The following is a 19,045-nucleotide window of genomic DNA, read 5'->3' on the forward strand; positions in this document are numbered from 1 at the left end:
TCAGGACAGCACCATCTTTTCCTAAGGTGGGGCCCACAAGTGATAGTCCTGACGAGTTCCTGGGTGATGGCAATGCTGCTTGTCCTGGGATTATACTCTCATGAGAACCACTAGCATACAGTTATCTGTGGCTAAATGTGAACTTTGAAATGCCCTCTGGATGCTGGGGGACCCTCATGGTGTTCACCCAACTCACTGCAGTGGAAACAGGTCTTGTGGAAACTCCTTCCATTGCACTGGATTTCTTCTGCGTGGTAGACTGTCTTGTCACAGGCTCCGCACTTCGCTCCTCCACCCCAGTTTGGCATCTTGAAGACTCTGACCAAGGTCAAGTCTAACAGGATATAAAGCAAATACCCTGATTTAAGGTGGCCTCGGGAGGGGACCAATCACTAGTAGTGCAATGGTCTGGAGACTAAGATACAGCCCAGTTTGTTTAGTAGTGGTTCATTCATTCATTCACTCATCCATCAAATAGTTTACTGTGTACAAGTCATTGAATAAAGCTCTGAGCAAGTCAATTTACTACTTTGGGACTCAGTTTCCTCTTATGTTCAATTTTAAAAGCACCTGTGGCCCTCACAGGGTTCTTGGTAGGAATGGATGAGCTAGTTTTGTGTATATAAACGTTAAATATTCTTTTCTCTATCTAGGGTTTCAAAAATTATTCCATCAGAAATGGCAATAACCTCTGAAAATAATATTATCATCTTATGTAGTTTGGTGCTTCTCGATTCACCTTGGATCTTGCGAGCATGCAGATTCCAGTTCGGTAGATCTGAGGAGGGGCAGGAAATTTTACAGTTCTAACAGACGCCAGGCAGTGCTGCTATTAGTGGGTAGCAAAGCTTTAGTTTATCTTGCTTATATAAATATATAAATATAGTATATCCTGTTCAGATTTATTCCTCCCATTCATTAATTCATTTTTTAAAGAATTATCATTGCCCAGGCAATAAGCTGTGTTGGCACTCCACTGTATCACTGGCCTGGAAAACTACCTTTTGCTTTCAGGGCGACCCATAACTTGCTGTGCGCTTTGAGATGAACGGTGTAGCTTCTCTTACATCTGTCTTCTCACCTATACTATACAGAGAGCCACTCTTTTCCTGCTGCTTCACACTGTTGGTTAGAGATAAAATGTCATGAAGGTACTAGACAGAGCTCATAGTGCCAGGTGTGATCCTAGGAGCCAGGCGATGATGCCATGTGTCTTCCCACACCCTCTGAGTACATTCTGCTGCAGGGAGCCGTTGATATCCACAGCCCTGGGCCATTATTATCTCCTCACTAGAGAATCATGTTTAAAAGATGCTAGACAAGGAGGAGCATCAAAAATATTTTTCTCTTTCTGTGTCTATATGCAAATATGAATCTAGTTTTTGGTTTCCCCAGAATAGAACTAAAGTAAGTCATTAATATTCAGTGAATTTTCTGAAACTCTGCAAGCCCCGGGAGGGCTGAATTTTCACTGGAATCCTTTGGTTTCTAAGAAGCCCGTGTGTCATCTTGTCATTGACACCAAGCACTATCGGGCCATTCCAAGTGGCTGCTTCTGACCTTCTCTTCCCCTTCTGGGAAGCCAGTCATCTTCTTATAATAGTTGGCGATTACCACTAAGCCCTCCTGGGTCATTGGTCAGGAATGTGTCTCCCAACCTCATAACAGAGAGGTTTTGCTAAGAAACAGAAGGTAAATAGCAAACAGGCTACTGAACCTGATACTAGGACCAAAGGGAACATCCTTATCTAAATGTCTCTGCAAGGAGCTTTTCCCACTTACAAACAAAGTGCGAGGTTAGCCAGGAACATCTGATCCTTCTTCTCATAGAAGCAGGCTCTTTTAATTCAGTAAAATAAAAACATTTTAAAAAACTATTTAAAAAGAAAACATGTGCTTCTATTTCTGCAGTTCAAGTGTTTAGTGTCGTGGAAAAAGTAATGGATTTTGAGTTGAAAGTCTTGGGATCAAGTCTATATTCATTTATTCACCATGCATTTACTACCTACCATTCATGTGCCATTCTACACCAGGAATTGGTGAGGAATCAAGTAGAGGAAAACATAAAAATGAGTAATTTGTGTCCCCTAGAACTGAGAAGCCCACGTTCTGGTGAGGAAGATAGGCAGGAGCCAGAATATGTCAGAGAAGAGTCTTGCGAGAAGTGCCATGCAAACTCAAAGGAGGAAATGGCTACCCATGTTTAGATGGGGGATAAAAGCAATGAGTTGTTGGAGGATCACAGAAGATGGCACATCCAAATGGGGTTTTGAAGGATAACTAAGAGTTCACCAGATAGAGAATAGGGGGAAGAATACTTTAGGCAGAGAAAAGAGCACACAGAAAGGCATAGAGTCCTTAATATCCACTAGAAGAGCCTAAATGGTTTATTTTTTACTCAATTAAAAATTTTAGGATGTTTAGGATCGAAATAAATTTTAAAGATTGACTAACCTCCTTATTTACAAACAAGGAGAGGCATAGAAAGTAAACATTTGGGAGTATTTTCTTAGCTAACATGTTTTTCTAAGAGCCGTCCTTCTCTGATTAAAGATGATATATTCTCTGGAAAAGGGTAGAATCACATAATTTTGCTCATCTTCATTTTGATCCTGAGTTTCAACATAATATAAAATAAAAGAAGAAATGTAATAAGTATCCAGAAATGTGACAGTGACACTTGTGAAACTAATGATGTGGAAATTTCCCCTGAAAGCAACCCTAGGTCAAATTTCTCATTTCAGATCTCCGGTGGAGATTTCATTGGCATGTCCTGCAAGTTAATGGGAGAGAGATATGCCTCTTGTGAGTGTGTGTGTGTGTGTGTGTGTGTGTGTGTGTGTGTGTGTGTATTTAGCAATTGCATACACGTGATATTTTTCAAAGTGAGGATAAGATTACAGATAATACCTTCTTCACAAAGTAATGTATCCTAGTACAGGGTTTATTTATTTTTTTTAAGTGATCATAAATATCTGACATACATATATCAGGACTTGAAACCCAAAATAAAAATTTATAAGCATTCTATTAAACAGGTACTTCGTTCCATTTCTAAAGATGGAAATGTAGCCGTGGAGGCCAAACACAGAAGACATCTCTGATTTTTTCTTCTAATACTCAAAGACCAAAAGGCAGAGGATGTTGTAAAGCATCTTGAATTGAAAGACACGGGTTCTAATCTTGACCTGGTGACCTTGAACTTGGTGAAAAATTGCAATAATAATCTCTCCTGCACGTTCCTCAAAGGACCATGGTAAAAGGTCATAGAAATATGATGGGATTTAAAGCAATACAGTAGCCCTTCCTTATCTGCTGAGGATATGTTCTAAGACCCCCAGTGGATGCCTAAAACTGTGGGTAGTACTAAATTCTATATATGCACTTAAATACTTTACAGCTATGTATACATACCTTTTCACTTAAAGGAAGCACTTTATGTCTTCTCTTTGGCATATCTTAATTGCCAGTATCACTACTCTTGCACTTTGGGGCCATTATTAAGTAAAATAAGGGTTACTTGAAAATAAGCACTGCTATTCCATATCACTTGATCTGATAACCAACACGGCTGCTAAGTGACTAACAGAGGGGGCACATATACAGAGTGGATACAAGATTCACGTCCTGAGTGAGACGACACAAGATTTCATCATGCTACTCAGAACAGCAAGCAGTTTAACACTTATGAATTGTTTACTTCTGGAATTTTTCATTTAACATTTTCGGACTGTAGGTAACTAAAACCATGGAAAGCAAAACCACAGGTAATGGGGACTACTTTATTGAGAAGCTATTTAAAGGCAAGGTATTGTTAACCCCTTTATTTCAGGGAATTTCAAATAGTATCAATTTTCTCATTAAGTCACTATGATTGGAAACACATTTAGGTCCTGGCTTACATACATAACCATTTTAGCCTCCTGCATTGCTTCGGAATTCCTGTGTCTCAACACTCCTGTAGCCAGGCCCAGAATGTGAGTTTACGCTGTTCAGATACCAAGGGATGGGCCATTTGTTTATCAGTGTTGCCTGGCACAGGCAAGGGTCACAGAAGGTGGGACACCAAATATAGGCTTGCCTGTCACTCAGCCCCATTTGTCCCCTGGGCCACAGTCTCCATCACATCACCTGGCACTACTTCCTGGGCTAGTCCCAGAAGTGGCTGCATTATCACAGAAGAAGTCGTGGCTCAGGATCGAAATGGGGAACAGTCTGAGATTTACAAGGATGGGATAGAATGCAAGCCCTGCTATGTCAGCTAGGGAGAGGGTGGATTCTAGATTTTTGGATACCCAGATCCCAGAGATAGATGACTTGTATAGATTTCTTAATGAATAATGCTGTGTAAGAGATTATGTGCTGTAGTGTGGGAAAATAACTGGATCAGATGCAGAAGGTCAGAATTCTCATTCTGTCTTGCCTCTCTGAAGCTGTGTGATCTAGGAAAACCATTCAAGCTCTCTGAACTTTAATATCTCCTCTAAAACGGGCATAATTGTCCTGTCTGTTTCACTATTGCTAGGAGGACTGTAGCAGTTCGAGTACGTCAAATCATTTTGTAAACTGTATTGTAAAATGTAAGACCTAATTTTTTTCTACAATAACTCTCAGTTGTCATGTATCAATCTGAATTTTTAAAGAATAACCAACCATGTATCTTAGGCACATTCTTCCTAATCCAACATTTTTTTTTTCTTTTTTTTTAAACTACCAACTACAAGCTGAAAGGTGATACCTTAAGGCAAAAGTGGGTGGGATAGATAAAATGGGCAGTGAGTGATCAGTTTCTTCTTTGTAAGGGTCCATTAAAACACTTTGGAGGAAACCTGAGGCCATGATTTTGAGCAGACACCTGAAGAAACAGTGCCATCTTCAGCTCAGTGCTGGTTCATTTGGTCATTGTGTTAGATGCCTGATTCCACATAGTAAGTTAAATTGTCTGCACTGGCTAGGGCAAAGATATTGGATCATAGAGACATATCTGGAATCTAAGTCATAATCATAATCATTACTAATATAATAATATTATTGAAGCTAAAGTATGTTTGGAGACCAGCCTTCGGGCCAGGTACTGTCATATCTCATTTAATCTTCACAGCAACCCTTCAAGGTAGGTAATATTATAAAATTTACTTTAGAGATGGGGAAATGGAGTCTTAGGAAAATTGTATTACCCAACTGGCTAATTGGAACTTGGGTCTCTCTGACTCCAAAGCTACGTTTTTATATTAACATTAACTGCTATTAATTGTTTACTATGTACCAATTGCCTTATATATTCTATCTTTAGTACAACAGCCCTGCAGAGCAAATTTTGTTCTCCTCATTTTGCAGATGAGAAAAACTAAGACTCAGAGAGCTTAAGTGACTTGTCTGAGGTCACACTGCTAGTAAGTGGCAGAGCTGCCATTCAAACCCCGAGCAGGCTGGTTCTATACCCCATGTCCCTGCTTCCAACACTCTGGAGAGGGGAAAAGTGTCAGCACCTTCATTAGCCAAACTTGGCAGTTGAAAGGAATTGGTATCTGATTGACCCATTGTCTCTCCATAGGACAGACAGAGTACTCATGGGTGGCAGTAACAGGGAAAATGAACTCGATCCAGTAAAATGAAGGACTTTCTAAGAGTCAGTGCTATTCAAACATGGAGAAAGCTCCTTTGGGGCTGGAGAGTTCTCTCTGCCTATTGATTTTAGTTCTACTGGAGTTGGATGTCCAAGTGGCTGAAATGCAGTAAAGCCTCTTCAAGGGTCCTTCAAGCCCAGAGACAGATTTAGAGATCAGAATGGTGATGGGGGCCTCGCCTTGCAGAAATGCTGCCCAGCGGCACTCCTCTCAACACTGCCTCTTTTCTATTCTCTTATTCTCCAGGTAAGAGAGATGATGTAGCACAGTGGGAAAAGCACGGGCTTTGGAACGAACCAGACCAGCGTTCAAAAAACACTCTCTGCTGGACCGTGGGCAAATAGCTCAAAATCTCTGAGCCCAGGGTCCTCATGCATGTAGATAGGATGAGAAGGTTTATTTTAGAAGGTGGTTTTCAGGTTAAATAAAATACTACTACTAATGCAAGTATTATAGATAAATGCTTAATACATAGCAGGTGTTTAATCATTTTACTTTTATCATCACTATTATTGTTATCATTATTATTTTATCTCTAGTTTTTAAATCCATTTTCTTAAAACAAACAAGTTTCTACTTGCTTTTTCTCTGTGGCCCTTCTAGTTCAGACTGTGAACCAACTCTGTTTCCCACCTTCCAGAGTGAGCTGCACCCAGGAACAGACGCAGCCAGGCCCGGGAGAAAGCCCCACTGCGGGGATTAGGGTGCCAGGTGCCAGGGATGGCATGTCAGGCAAGGTCCTAAGCCTAAGCCCTGGGGAGCTGTTTCCTTGCTTTGACAGCTCTGGTGCCTAACACCAGCTGACCTCGCTGTTGACCTGTGCTTTGAAGAGAAGCAGCGAGCCCAAGCATAGTCCCTTCCCGTGGCCCAGGGAGACCATGCCCTTCCGCTCCCTTGTGTAGGACACTCAAGGTCAGTGGCTTCTGTCTAAGCTTCTGAACAGATATATGAAGTCCCCATGAACAGGTGCCTTCACAAAGCCTGGGATGCATAGCTTACTTATTCCCAGCACAGAAATGAACTCAAGTGTTGGCTCTCATCCATTTAAAACTTAGACATGGTAGGCACGGCTGCCTGTTACACTAAGGCTGTAGCACGCGGGTCATATTACACCTATTCTGAAGTTATCTCTGAAGTGTGGCTGACTTTTACTCTCAGAAACTCACTTTGTTGTATTTTGACCTTTTATAATTTGTGTTTAATGACCATGTTGCACCCAGGGTTATATCTTGGCTCTGCCACTTTCTAGCCAAGTAATTACTTTGCTTCCTTGATCTTTCGTTTCTTCCTTTGAAGAATGACTTCTTGCAAGACTCAATGACAGTTAAATAAGCTAATATTTTTCTGTGCCTTCACAGGCCAGCAAAGAGCCAACAACTCATGATTAACCCTTTTTCACAATGAGGCTCTTATTGAGGCTCAGAAAAGGCTTCCATCCTCAGCCACCCTCAAGACAATCATTGTCTCCTTTCCTGCTTTTCTTCACTGCAATGAATACCTGTGGTTCTTCACATTGGAAGGCATTGCATGTCTCTTTGTCCATGAAGCCCCATCCTGGATACAGTATTCCCAGACATGTGAGCAGCATGCTTGTAACTGGAAGTCTGCCTGCCTCACGAGTTGTGTTTCTTGTGTATTATATTCCTAGACTGGGTCTTTTGTCTTGTAAAACAAATTAGTTATCTTCTAACTCCTGGTCAGCTTGTTATTCACTCTGACCTCTGGACCATTATCATCATACTTATTCTTAGCAGGAAATCTTCCTGCAGTCCATCAGTTTTGGCCCTGTGCCTTTTCTCGGAGGCCTTTATGTATAGTTTTATTAAGCTTTGCAAAGTACTTTCTTATATTTATCTCATTTGATTCTAACAGATCCCTTTAGGATAGGTGGCCTTACCTTAATTTTACTGTTCAGAAAATGGAAACTCTGAGAAGTTAAGCAATAGAGTTAGAATTTGAACTGACTCTACGACTGACCCTTTTTATTTTCTTCTGTCTTCAGGTTCCCAGGATTTCTGGATTTGTACTCTACCAAGATTCTGTCTCCACTTTTTCCAATAAGACCATGGCTATTTGCCTGTGGAATGATCCTGCTCACTCTTTCTCAATCTCTCTCTCTCTCTCTCTCTCTCTCTCTTTCTCCCCCACCTCCCTCCCTCCTTCCCTCCTTTCCTCCTTCCCTCCCTCCCTCTCTGCCCCATCCCTCCCTCCTCTCTCCTTCCCTCCCGCCTGTCTCCATCCTGCCCCCTGGCCTGGCTCCCCTTTCTCTAATGGATGGCCTGTGCATGTGGGGTATGGGCTGCAGAAGACACTGAGCTCTGGGGGCCAGCTGCATTCCCTGCCAATAGGCAGGGCTCATTTTAATGACTGGGTTGTTTAGGATGGAACCAAAACTGAGCCAGAAGAATCTCTTATATTTTCTGAGTCATAAAGCGGTTTTACGTATGTTGTGATGAATTGGGTGTACCCAGCATTGAGATTCACCCCAAAAGCATACTGAGGACATAGGCTCTCCCTATTTCCCCACCCTTCCCCACATCAGTGCTGCCCCTACCTCCACAGCCCAGACACAGGAGACGGTCAGTCAATACAAGCTCATTAAATTGCATTGACTCGTACTATAGAGACAAGATTTCTCCCACCTGGTTCATCTCACTTCTTTTTCTTGGGGGAGTCACCGCTCATCTCAGGGATGGGAACAGAAATTGATCTTTGGGCAGCATTTCCACTCAGGATGTTAAAAAAAAAAATCTTGACCGAAACCTAGAGGAAGCGCTGGGAATCACCCTCTCACCCCAAACTGGGAATTATCCTCCCACTAAATAGAGCTTTAAATAGATTTTTCAACATAGCAATTTTTTTTTTCAGATCCTGTTTTGATTAATTTTAAATGATCAAAAGCAAGCCTGTTGCTGAATATCATTGGGATGTAAAATTAATTTTAAACCAACAAACTTCATTGAGTATTTCTTATGTGCAAGATGAGGTTCAGTGAGCTATAGAAGTCTCAGTCATCCACCCATGCCTTTGGAATAGCACAATTCCTTGTATTTTGAGCACTGGAAAGCTGGATTCTGCCTTATTGTATCAATTATACCACTTTATAATTGCATAGTACTTTACAGTTTAGAAAAATGTCACCACATCTATATTGATCCTTATAGAGGAGACCAAGACCCTGGGGGCAAGAACTTTCTCAAAGTCACACATCCATTCATTATGTAGTTCTAGGACTGGAATGCAGGTCTTTTGACTAAGACAATAGGAAACATTATTCCACCATGAAAATAATTTTAGACCAAAAATAATTCCTACTCATTTCTCTGTGAGGTTCCCTTAAACCCCCAAATGTCAATTGCCCTTTTATGAATTTTCTAAACAACTGCTAGGTCCACACCAGAACTGAGCATAACTTGAGTCTCCTCACACAAAATCAGAGGATGCTGGTACTTGGGATGTGAAATGCACCTTTACTCTATGGGACCTCTCATAGTACCAATCGGCCACCAAGCCAGCAGCCCACCCCCAGCCCATACACCTGCTTTGCTACACTTACCTGCCTGTGTGGTCTCTGTCAGCTCAACTGAGTAAGAGGGGGGACTCTTGTCCTTTTTAAATATATGGAGACTGTTGCCAGCCTCGGCCTACGGGAGGAAGGGCGGGAGGGAGGCTGAGGGGAGAGGGGGAATGAGACATGAGTAACACAACTGCTATCAGAGGCTGAAAATAGCCTGTGACCAAAGCCCTGAGTTTTGTTTCCCCCACACCAGCTGTGAGGCCCTTGGGAAACAATATCACTTGGGTTCTGTTTTAATTGCCAATCACCTATGTCACCAAGGAATCAATTTGTGGAGTGTAAATTTTTGATGAAGTTTAGAACAGGAATGAAGGGTTTTATGTCTAAAATCATGTTTTCCAGGCTCCTGCTCCTCTGACCTTCCTGGAAATCAATGCAAGGTACCTGAAAATGAATCATGAGCCATATCTGGGAGCCCTCTGGAACTCCAAGCCACAGGTCAGTACACTCGTGAAGAGAACTCAGAGCTAAAAATAAGAGTGATGGGTGTCTGAAACGATACTTAGATAATCTCTTCAAAGAAGCTTGGGGAAAAAAGGCCAGCTGATTACAGTGTCCTGTCACTCCATGGCCTGCCATCTTATGAAGAAACGTTTTCTCTGAAAAGTTTTGAGTTACTTTGCTCATCATATTTCTCTCCTTAAGAATTTAACGTGACAGTGCAACATATTTATGACAAGTCTTGATAAGTCTCAGTAAACTCACATTTTCTTTGGAGGTCTAATTTCTCTTTGCCTGGCTTCTCTATTTTGGCTTTGATCAAGCATCAGTGACTCATGAGTTTTAGAATTTAATAGCTGACAAGAAGTTCAGAGATTTTATAGACTATTCTTATTAGTCTAATTCTTGTTAGTCTTCATGTTATGGCTGAGGTAACTGAGGAACCTCACTTGTTCAAGGCCAGACAATGAGTAATGAGCAGGTACCAGATTGAAATTCAGGTCATTTGTCTCGCAGGTGAAGATGCTTTCTATCAGTGCTGACCTGGATGTTGAGGTTAGGTGTAGGTGGTACCTAACTGAGGAGTATATGAAATCTAGCCTTTCAAATCAGCCACATTAGCCCTTTCGTTACATGCCCACGCACAAAAGAATTGGTTGAGTGATGAAATATTTCACTGTAAAGAAGGTTGTGGTAAATTCACAAGTATGGATACAGCACAACCTCTTATGAGATATCCTTGGTCTGTTTTCATGCAAAAGTGTATTCATTGTAGAAATGGGGAAATGGTGAGTACTCTAGAATGTTAAAATTAGAAGGGACTTTAGAAGTCTCTGAGGATAGCAGTTTCAAAATTTTTTTCTATAGATGATATTAAATGGAACATCAATATATAAAGCAGGTAAAAGAACTCCCCTGCTTGAAATAAATAGGCGATCTAATAGTCTACTCACATAGTTTTCTCTGAACTCCCGACGTGGCTTCTAAAATATTTCTTTGGGACAAAATTTAAGAGTCATAAACATGACCCACCACTTCCATTTTATAGATACAGATATTATGGTCCAAAGAAGGGATTTGACTTGCTCAAGGGTGGATGCAATGTATATAGTAGAATTATTTCTGGAGCCAGAAATCTGGGTTTGACTCTAATGTCATCTTAAAAAAATGCTTTCTAATTACACAAGTAACACAGGAATACATTTTTATTGTGGAAGATTAAACAATAAGGATATATTTATGGTAAAATGTAAAAGTGCCCTCTTCAATTCGATTCTCTTTCCCAGAGTTAATAACTGACAATATTTTGGGTTTTACTAACTTGAGTACTCCTTTAAAAGGAGATTTTAGCTCATTCACATTTATTGTGATTTTGGAAACATGGACTTATCTCTTTTACCTTATTTTATGTTTTATTTTTATAATGTTTCTTTTTTATTTTCTTGCCTTTTAATAATAGTTTAATTTGTGTCATGTTTTTCTCTTATGAATTAGAAATTATTCTCTTCCTCTAATTTAAAAACTAATGCCACAATAAATATATATTATTATTGATATCTAGATTTAATTGGTAACCATATTCTATTTTCTTCCACAAGATGAGAAACTTACAAGAACCTCAACATACTTTCACCATCACCACATTGCCCTCTTCCTTCATCTTGACCTTGCAGTTACAAACCTGCCCACCACCTCCTGTGTGTCAATCATCTGGGAATTTAGTTTCAGATTGTAATTAGTTTTGTTCGTTATGCATCTGCAGTTATTTAAACCTAATTATAAAATTTACTGTTTCTTTTTTGTAGCTGACATTTTTTGTATCTGACATTTTTAATTGTGTTTGCGGGGGAGAGGGAGAGAGAATGTATTCTTGATGAATTCATTGAAAGAGCCTTCTGTAAATGAACAAAATTCTCACATAATTGAAAAGATCTATTAGTTTTCTAGAACTGCTATAACAAACACCATGCACTAGGTGGCTTAAACAACAACAAAAAAATTTATTTTCTCACAATTCTGGAGGCTAGAAGTCCAAGATCAAGGAGTCAGCAGGGTTAGTTTCTTCTGTGGCCTCTTTCCTTGGCTTGTAGATGGCCATCTTCTCCACACGTTTTCATAAGGTCTTCCCCCATGTGTGTCTGCATCCTAATCGCCTCTTCTTATAAAGACATCAGTCATGTTGGATCATGGCCCACTCATATGACCTCATTTTACATTTAAAGGACTCGAATCCATTGCTTTCTCCTCTTAATTCCCCTAGAATAACTAAGAACTGCTAAGTGACTGGGAAACACAGATCACTAAGGTGACAGAGAAATTTAAACCCAGATCAAACTCCAAACCCTTTCTACAACAGTGATTCCCAAAATTGCTTAATCAAGGTCTCCCCAGAAAACATTTTTAATCAATACACACACACATATGTATATATGTGTGTATATATTTTTATAAATTATAAAAATTACTGTAATAGTGTTATATACATTGTAAAATATACTCAAAACTGTATACTAAAAAAATATAAACATAAATATAATAAATGTTCCAATTCATTTTCTTATTCTCTAGATTCGTTTCACATGCTCCCTCAGATGCTGGCCCCTTCCACTTTGGAAATCACTGTTGTAAGCCATACCGTTCAACAAGGGAATGTGTTGTAGAAGAAGTTAACCATCCTGGGACTCTCAGCTTCCATCTGCTCTTCCAAATCACTCTGAAAAGAAGCATGATTGGACCGTAATGTATTCAACATCAGTTTTATTCTTAGAGTAACCAAGGCTTTTCACTATTTCTATGCACCAGTGGTCTGACATTTGTCTTTGGCTCTCATTTCAAAGAGAGAATTAATTTAAAACTATCATTCAAAGGTTGCTCCTGGTCGTGTGTCCCATCCATGAACGGCAGAGAAATGGACAAAGCAAAACTTAAAAACATCAAGACTGTCCTTTCTTCCCAAAAGACAAAAACAAATATTGTCATCATCACTGAAATGAAGTGAGACTTGCCAAAACAAATAGTTGATTTATTTGTATCATCTAGATTTTTTTTTGTTCTCCTTGTTTTTATAGCCATTCATCACTCGCTGATGATGTGATAACAGTGTTCCTTCCAGAATGCTTTTTAGCTTAAAAAGCACTACCATGTATTTCTTTTGTGGGTGTGATCTTCCTTTTCTCCCTTCCACTCTCCCACCCTCCCTCCCTCCCTCCCTATCTGTTTTTGTCTGTCTCTCTCATGCAGTGGGAAGATATAGGTGTTATCATTCTTTTTTTTTTTTTTTTACAGATTAAGAACCTGGCTTGAATGGTTAGGTGACACAGCTAGTAAATGGTAAAGTCAGGACTTGAACCAGGTTCTCTGCTCCAGAGCCAATGCTCTGAGGGAAATGTTAATGGATCTGGTTGGCATTATGTAGTTGGGTGAGAGGACACTGTTGGTTCGAGAACCAGTGAAGGTCTGAGCCAAACTATCAACATCATCTTACACTGAGAGATTAGCAGGGCTTACTTACATTAGTGTCCCATGGGTTCAGTAGAGGCTGTTTCTACATTTGTTATTCAGCCAGTACAAAGCCTCTAGGAGAAGCCTGAAGGACTACAAGCCCCTGAAGTGAGAATCGCGGGGCCAGCAAATTGACAAATGCAGATCAATTCACGGAGGTTCAGAAGTGGAAGAATGAGATTGTCTTCTTAGGAGGTAGTTCCATGGGTTCAGTAGAGTCCATGACTGTTCACCTGTGTCAACAACAGATACTTTAACAATTCTTTTGAATCCAGCCCTTCTCTTTAGCCCTGCTCATCTTATTGTTCTGGTTCAGATGTCTGCCTAAACGTTCCCTAAAGCCTCCCACGCAGTTTTCCATACCTTTCTCCATGTCTCACATTGCTACCAGAGTCTTCTTTCAAAATACAGATCTGATGATGGCACCCTTCAGCTTGAAGTGCACTGTTCACACGCTGTTACTATGAGATCATGTTAAAAAATCTTTGACATGGCATTCAAGTTTCTTCATCTTGCCCCAAATTAACTTTCCAACTTTTTCTCCCACTACCCCACTTTCTCTTATCCTATCTTTCAGCCTCTCCAGTCTAATCACTGTTCTCTAAAATTAGCCAGCAATTTCATGCCTCTCTGCTTTGCTCATGAGCCATCCGTTGCCTGGAATGTCCTCCGCCTCCTTAACCTTCCCCCTCTGGTGGAATCTTCCTCATCCTTCCATGAGTAGCTCAAATGCTCCCTCTTCAGTGCAGGCCTCCACCCCCAACTGTTCATAAGCCACTCTCTGCACCAGGTCCCCAAAACATTCTCTTTACACTTCTCATCACAAGGAGCTTTGGTTGTTTGCTCATGTGTCATTTTGGCTCATGAGATGGTGGACTTGTTAGGGGAACAGAAAGCACCTTATTTATCTTTGTGTCCTTGGTGTTGGCACCTGGAAGGTATTTGAAAGTTTGAGATTGAATTTATTCATATAACTGGGTGGTTTTGAGAGGCCTTGAAAGGACTAAATTCCTACCAGATGTGAGATAAGCAGCAAGAGAGAAAGCACAAATTCAGTAAGAAGAAATTACTTAATTAATCATATAGTCACACCACCTAAACTGTTAGAATAAGGATCAGATGCATTTTTAGAATAGTTGGAAGCCTTTTATTGGCTTTTGCACATAGTTCATGCTCTGCCTAAAGTGGAGAGGGGATCAGGTTGGAATGGAAGATATGAGTTTCTAGCCTTAGCTCTATTATTAACTTTGCTGTGTGTCCTTTGACAAATCAGTTCTCCTTTCTGATTCTTTATTTACAAATGTTCACGCTGGGAAAAATGACTTTTAAGGTTCTTTCTAATTAAAAAAATTGGTAATTCTTCTTTTCTAGTTAGAAAAACTAAGACTTTATTTCCCTTCGAGTGCGATGATCTCTTTACAATAAGAGCAGACATCTTACCTTGTCATAAAAACAGCTTTGTCTTACTATGGCCCCACTACATAAAAATTGAGTATTAGAAAGAGTACAAAATATTTACAAAATGTGAGTTCCTGATACGGGGGAGAAACAAAAATTAAAACAACTAATGAAAACCTCTTTACTGTCAAAACATCAGGGCTCTGTCCCTTTAAAGTTGAAAGGCCACACATCAGGCTAAGAAAAAGACCTTAGAAAGATTAATTAATCTGTTGGATTCATAAAGATGGAGAAGAGAATAAAGTGGTCAGTTTGGAGAGGAAGGAGAAGATACTCGGATGTTGAGTTTTAAACGCAGGTCTTTAGGGAAAGCATTCTATAATATTTCATAAATACAAAGAGACTTGGAAATCCTCAAGGTGGCAAATGGACCTACCTGTGTCACTGGCTCTTGCTAGTTGCTATGACAGTTTCCTATTGTATAAAAAAAAACCTGAAAGCCCCCACCCTGTATTCTGAAATGCTGTTCTACCCAATTTTTCAAAATTGGCTTTATTTTTAGAGCAATTTTTTATGTTTACAGCAAAATTGAATGGAAGGTACAGAGAGTTTCCATCTACCCGCCACCCGCACATGCACAGCCTTCCCCTATGTTAGTATCCTGCACCAGAGTGGTATGTTTGTTACAATCAATGAACCTACACTGACACATCATCATCCAGATTCCATAGTTTACAAAAGAGCTTACTCTTGGTGTTTTATAGTCTATGAGTTTTGAAAAATGTATAATGACATGTATCTATAATCATAGTATTATACAGAATAGTTTCAACATCCTAAAAATTCTCTGTGCTCTATTCATCCCTCCTCCTCTAACCTCTGGAAACAACTGATCTTTTTATTGTCTTCATACTTTTGTCCTTTTCTGAATGTCATATAGTTAAAATTATATAGTATGTAGCCTTTTCCCATTGGCTTCTCTCATTTAGTAATTTGGATTTGAGATTATCCTCCATTTCTTTTTGTAACTTGGTAGCTCATTTCTTTTTAGTGCCAAATTATATTTCCATTAGTTTAGTTAGTCATCTAATTAAGTTAGCAACGAAGGACATCTTGGTTGCTTCCAAGCTTTGTCAACTATGAAAAAAGTCTTGATAAACATCTGTGCTCAGGTTTTTGTGTGGAAATAAGTTTTTCAACTCCTTCGGGTAGATACCAAGGAGTGCAATTCCTGGATTGTATGTTAAGAATATGTTTAGTTTTGTAAGAAACCACCAAATTGTTTTCCTAAGTAGCTGTACCATTAAATGCATGAGAGTTCCTGTTGCTCCACATCCTTGTCAGCAAAAGGTATGTAGTGGTATCTCCTTGTTTTAAATTGCAGTTCCCTAATGACATATGACATTGAACATCTTTTCATATGCTATTTGCTGTCTGTATATGTTCTTTGGTGAGGTATCTGTTCAGATCTTTTGCCCATATTTTAATCAAGTTGTTCTTTTTTTTATTGTTGAGTTTTAAGAGTTCTTTGTATATTCTGGATAAGTTCTTTATCATATGCCTTTTCATATGTAAATATTTTCTTTATCGTATGCAAATGTTTTCTTCCAATCTGTGGTTTGCCTTCTCATTCTCTTGTCAGTGTCTTTCTCAGAGCTGTTCTCATTTTTAATAGACTCATTCAAGCAAAATTCTACTTTGAAATTTCTTTAGCAGAAATCTTGCTTATCCAGAAATTTCTTTCTAGCCTGTAGAAGTAGGCTTTGTTTTATTCATATTTCTTTGACCTAGGAATTAATAGCAATAGAAGTTAGAAAAATCATCTGTGGTCAGATTTGAGTTATAACTTGCAATGTGTATTTCAAATATTCATTGAGGGGATGTCTTGGGTTGGCAGACGTAAGCCCAATTTTTTAAACCTTTAAACTTACTTTTGCTACATCTGACATCATAGACTAAGGGATTTCAACAAATGTTCCATGAACCCACAAGAGATAGAATTTATTTCTCACTGTGTATACATACTGTGATGGCAATGTCTGTCCACTGGAATGTGAACTAGGTAGATGGTGAGATGCTTTGTGGGTGAAAATTTCCTAGGAGGATTAGCTGGAACCTAAGAAAGGTCTTCTGTTCACTGGAAGATGGGAGGACTTTGCCAATGAGCATTTGAGAGAAAGTGGTCAGTGCAATAAATAGCTCTAGTAACAGAATGCCATCGTGCTGGAGAGGGCCAAGTATATGGAGTGACAAGTATTGATCTTTTTACAGATGTGGATCCTTTTACAGATGCTGAAAGATGATGCTGGTGGTTGTGTTATAGTTATTATTGACTTGTTTGGGGATGTTTCAAGTCTGTGAATTCCTTCTAGAGAGTTTACCTCAAATACTAGAATTTGAAAGTGTTCCAAGAATTCTCAGAGGCTATAGAGCCAGTACAGTTAGACCACAACACTTGAGGATCATGAGACCCTGTAAAATTTTCAGTCTACAAAAAAGATTGCATTGTGTAGTCTGTGTGAAGGACATGTGAAGGCAGATTCAAGGGACCAATTTAAATAAACAACTTTATTCTTATAGATCTTATGCTAATTGAAAATTAAATATCATATTCTATTCTGGAGACTGGGAAGAAATATTGACGATGATTATATTTTGGGAAAAGATGATAATCTTAAAAATATGTAATGTGAGGAAAGCCCAACATTTACTCCGAGAAGAATTTGCCATGGTGGAAATATGAAAACGTGTAGCAAATTTCAATTTATCTGATAAACTGTCATATATATATATATAAGGAGGGGAAAACTGGTTCCAAGAAAGGGAAAACCTAGGACCAGTGATGATCGAATCTGTAGATAGGCTGATATTGTTTCAATATAGAAGAAAATCTTTGAGCTATTTCATAACGTAGTAAATCCTTTTCTACTTTATGGCAATAATAGTAAATGAAAGAATTTTTAGAGCTCCCTATAGAAAAGAGTAGTCCAATGACTTCTGACTGCCTGAGGGCTGAGATGTTTAATATCTTGGCAACACGTAACCTATTCACAGCAAAGTGATTGGGAAGTTCTGTAATAATAGGATCAGTGGTCTCTGAAAAGATTAATTCCCATCAGTTCAGTTTTTAAAGCTTTTGCTGCACTGTATTTGTTGGTCCAACACATGAACCATTCAGATATTAATCTGTTTAGTTCTCAAAGGCTTTTTTATTCTTCTTTGTGTCTGTTTTGTGCATATATAACTCAGGGGTGAGTCTGGGTGATGATTCTTCCAGCTAGTTATTCTCAAAGTTATGGTCTAAGCTGAAAGTTTGGGAACTCCTGGATGAGATAATCTCCAAGGTTCTTTCCAACCCTAAGATAGATACCCAGGCTCTATATTATCCAGAATATTCTATTCATAAAGCTGCTTGTTAAGTGTGGTGTTGATCTATTCATGTTCCTCAAATTTTTAACTGAAGCTCTAGATCACATAGGTCATCTCAAATAATGTCATAGAGCAGATCATATATATATAACACATATATATGTTACATATATATGTGTGTGTGTGTGTATATATATATATGTATATGTATATATATATACCAGTTATATATATATATAACTGGTAGGTGAAGTCAAGATATTAAAACCAACAGGGAACTGAATGGACTCCCAACCTGTAAGATGAGTTTTGTAGAAATTATAGCCTCTTGCAATAATAGTGGCAATAGATTCTAAATCTGCTTTATGTAGTGTTAGCCAGGAGGAATACCTTGTATGCTCAAGTTTGAGGATTAGTGGTTTCATTAAGTGCTTCCTTTCCTCCCAAGGATTAGCCCTTTCCCATATATTTGAAAAAATTCTTTTGGTTGGGTGCATTTTCTGCTTATATGCTAGGAATCATTAGTGAGTCTAAGTTTGCTCAAGGTACCTCAGAAATAATTTCCTTGAGCTTACTTCTATCATGAAAGAAGGAGGAAACCCACCCCAAGAGGTTAAATACCTTCTTTAGAGGTCAGAGCTGAGACTAGCAGCCAGACTTTGGCTCCTAGGCCATGCCTTTTCCATCTGACACAGCTGAGCCAGGTAGGATCTTGGATGTAGAGTCTTCTGACATCATAACTGAGGTGGTTCAGATAGCTGTAGTGGGCAGTGGCTGAGTTCCACACAATGCATTTGTAAAGGGCACACTGATCTAAAAATGTTTTAACTCCTGGATTTGCGGCTATGAAAATATTGGCAACCAAAGTGACCCACAGCTAATAAAGTGCCAACTCGCTGGCACATCCTATTCTCTGGGCACTGGGAAGTAGATAGCCCCTGGCCATCTCTGGAACTCCCCCCACCCCATTTCCTATCAAAAGTACCACATGGGATTATATAGTCAAAGATTAATTAGGGAAACAGAACCATGATTAATTATGAATAAGGGATTTCTAACAGGAATTAGACCTTGCACAATTGTAGGAGGAGGTGAGAAAGTGAAAGTTTAAAGGGTGAGTTGGAGAATCAGA

At 39.3% G+C, this 19,045-nt stretch overlaps 1 protein-coding gene across 1 annotated transcript in view; it reads right to left on the minus strand.

The window, feature by feature from the left end:
- Positions 1-9,286, minus strand: part of CSRP3 (cysteine and glycine rich protein 3) — an 18,544-nt gene extending 9,258 nt beyond the window's left edge. The window contains exons 1-2 of the mRNA XM_006907966.1: positions 9,184-9,286; positions 197-334 (exon numbers count right to left, since the gene is read on the minus strand). Coding sequence (XP_006908028.1) covers positions 197-308 — 112 coding nt within the window. The 5' untranslated portion in view covers positions 309-334; positions 9,184-9,286. The remainder of the gene's footprint in view (positions 1-196; positions 335-9,183) is intronic.
- Between the last annotated feature and the right edge of the window lie 9,759 nt (positions 9,287-19,045).

Source organism: Pteropus alecto, unplaced genomic scaffold (assembly GCF_000325575.1).
Source record: "Pteropus alecto unplaced genomic scaffold, ASM32557v1 scaffold71, whole genome shotgun sequence".
Classification (NCBI taxonomy): Eukaryota; Metazoa; Chordata; class Mammalia; order Chiroptera; family Pteropodidae; genus Pteropus; species Pteropus alecto.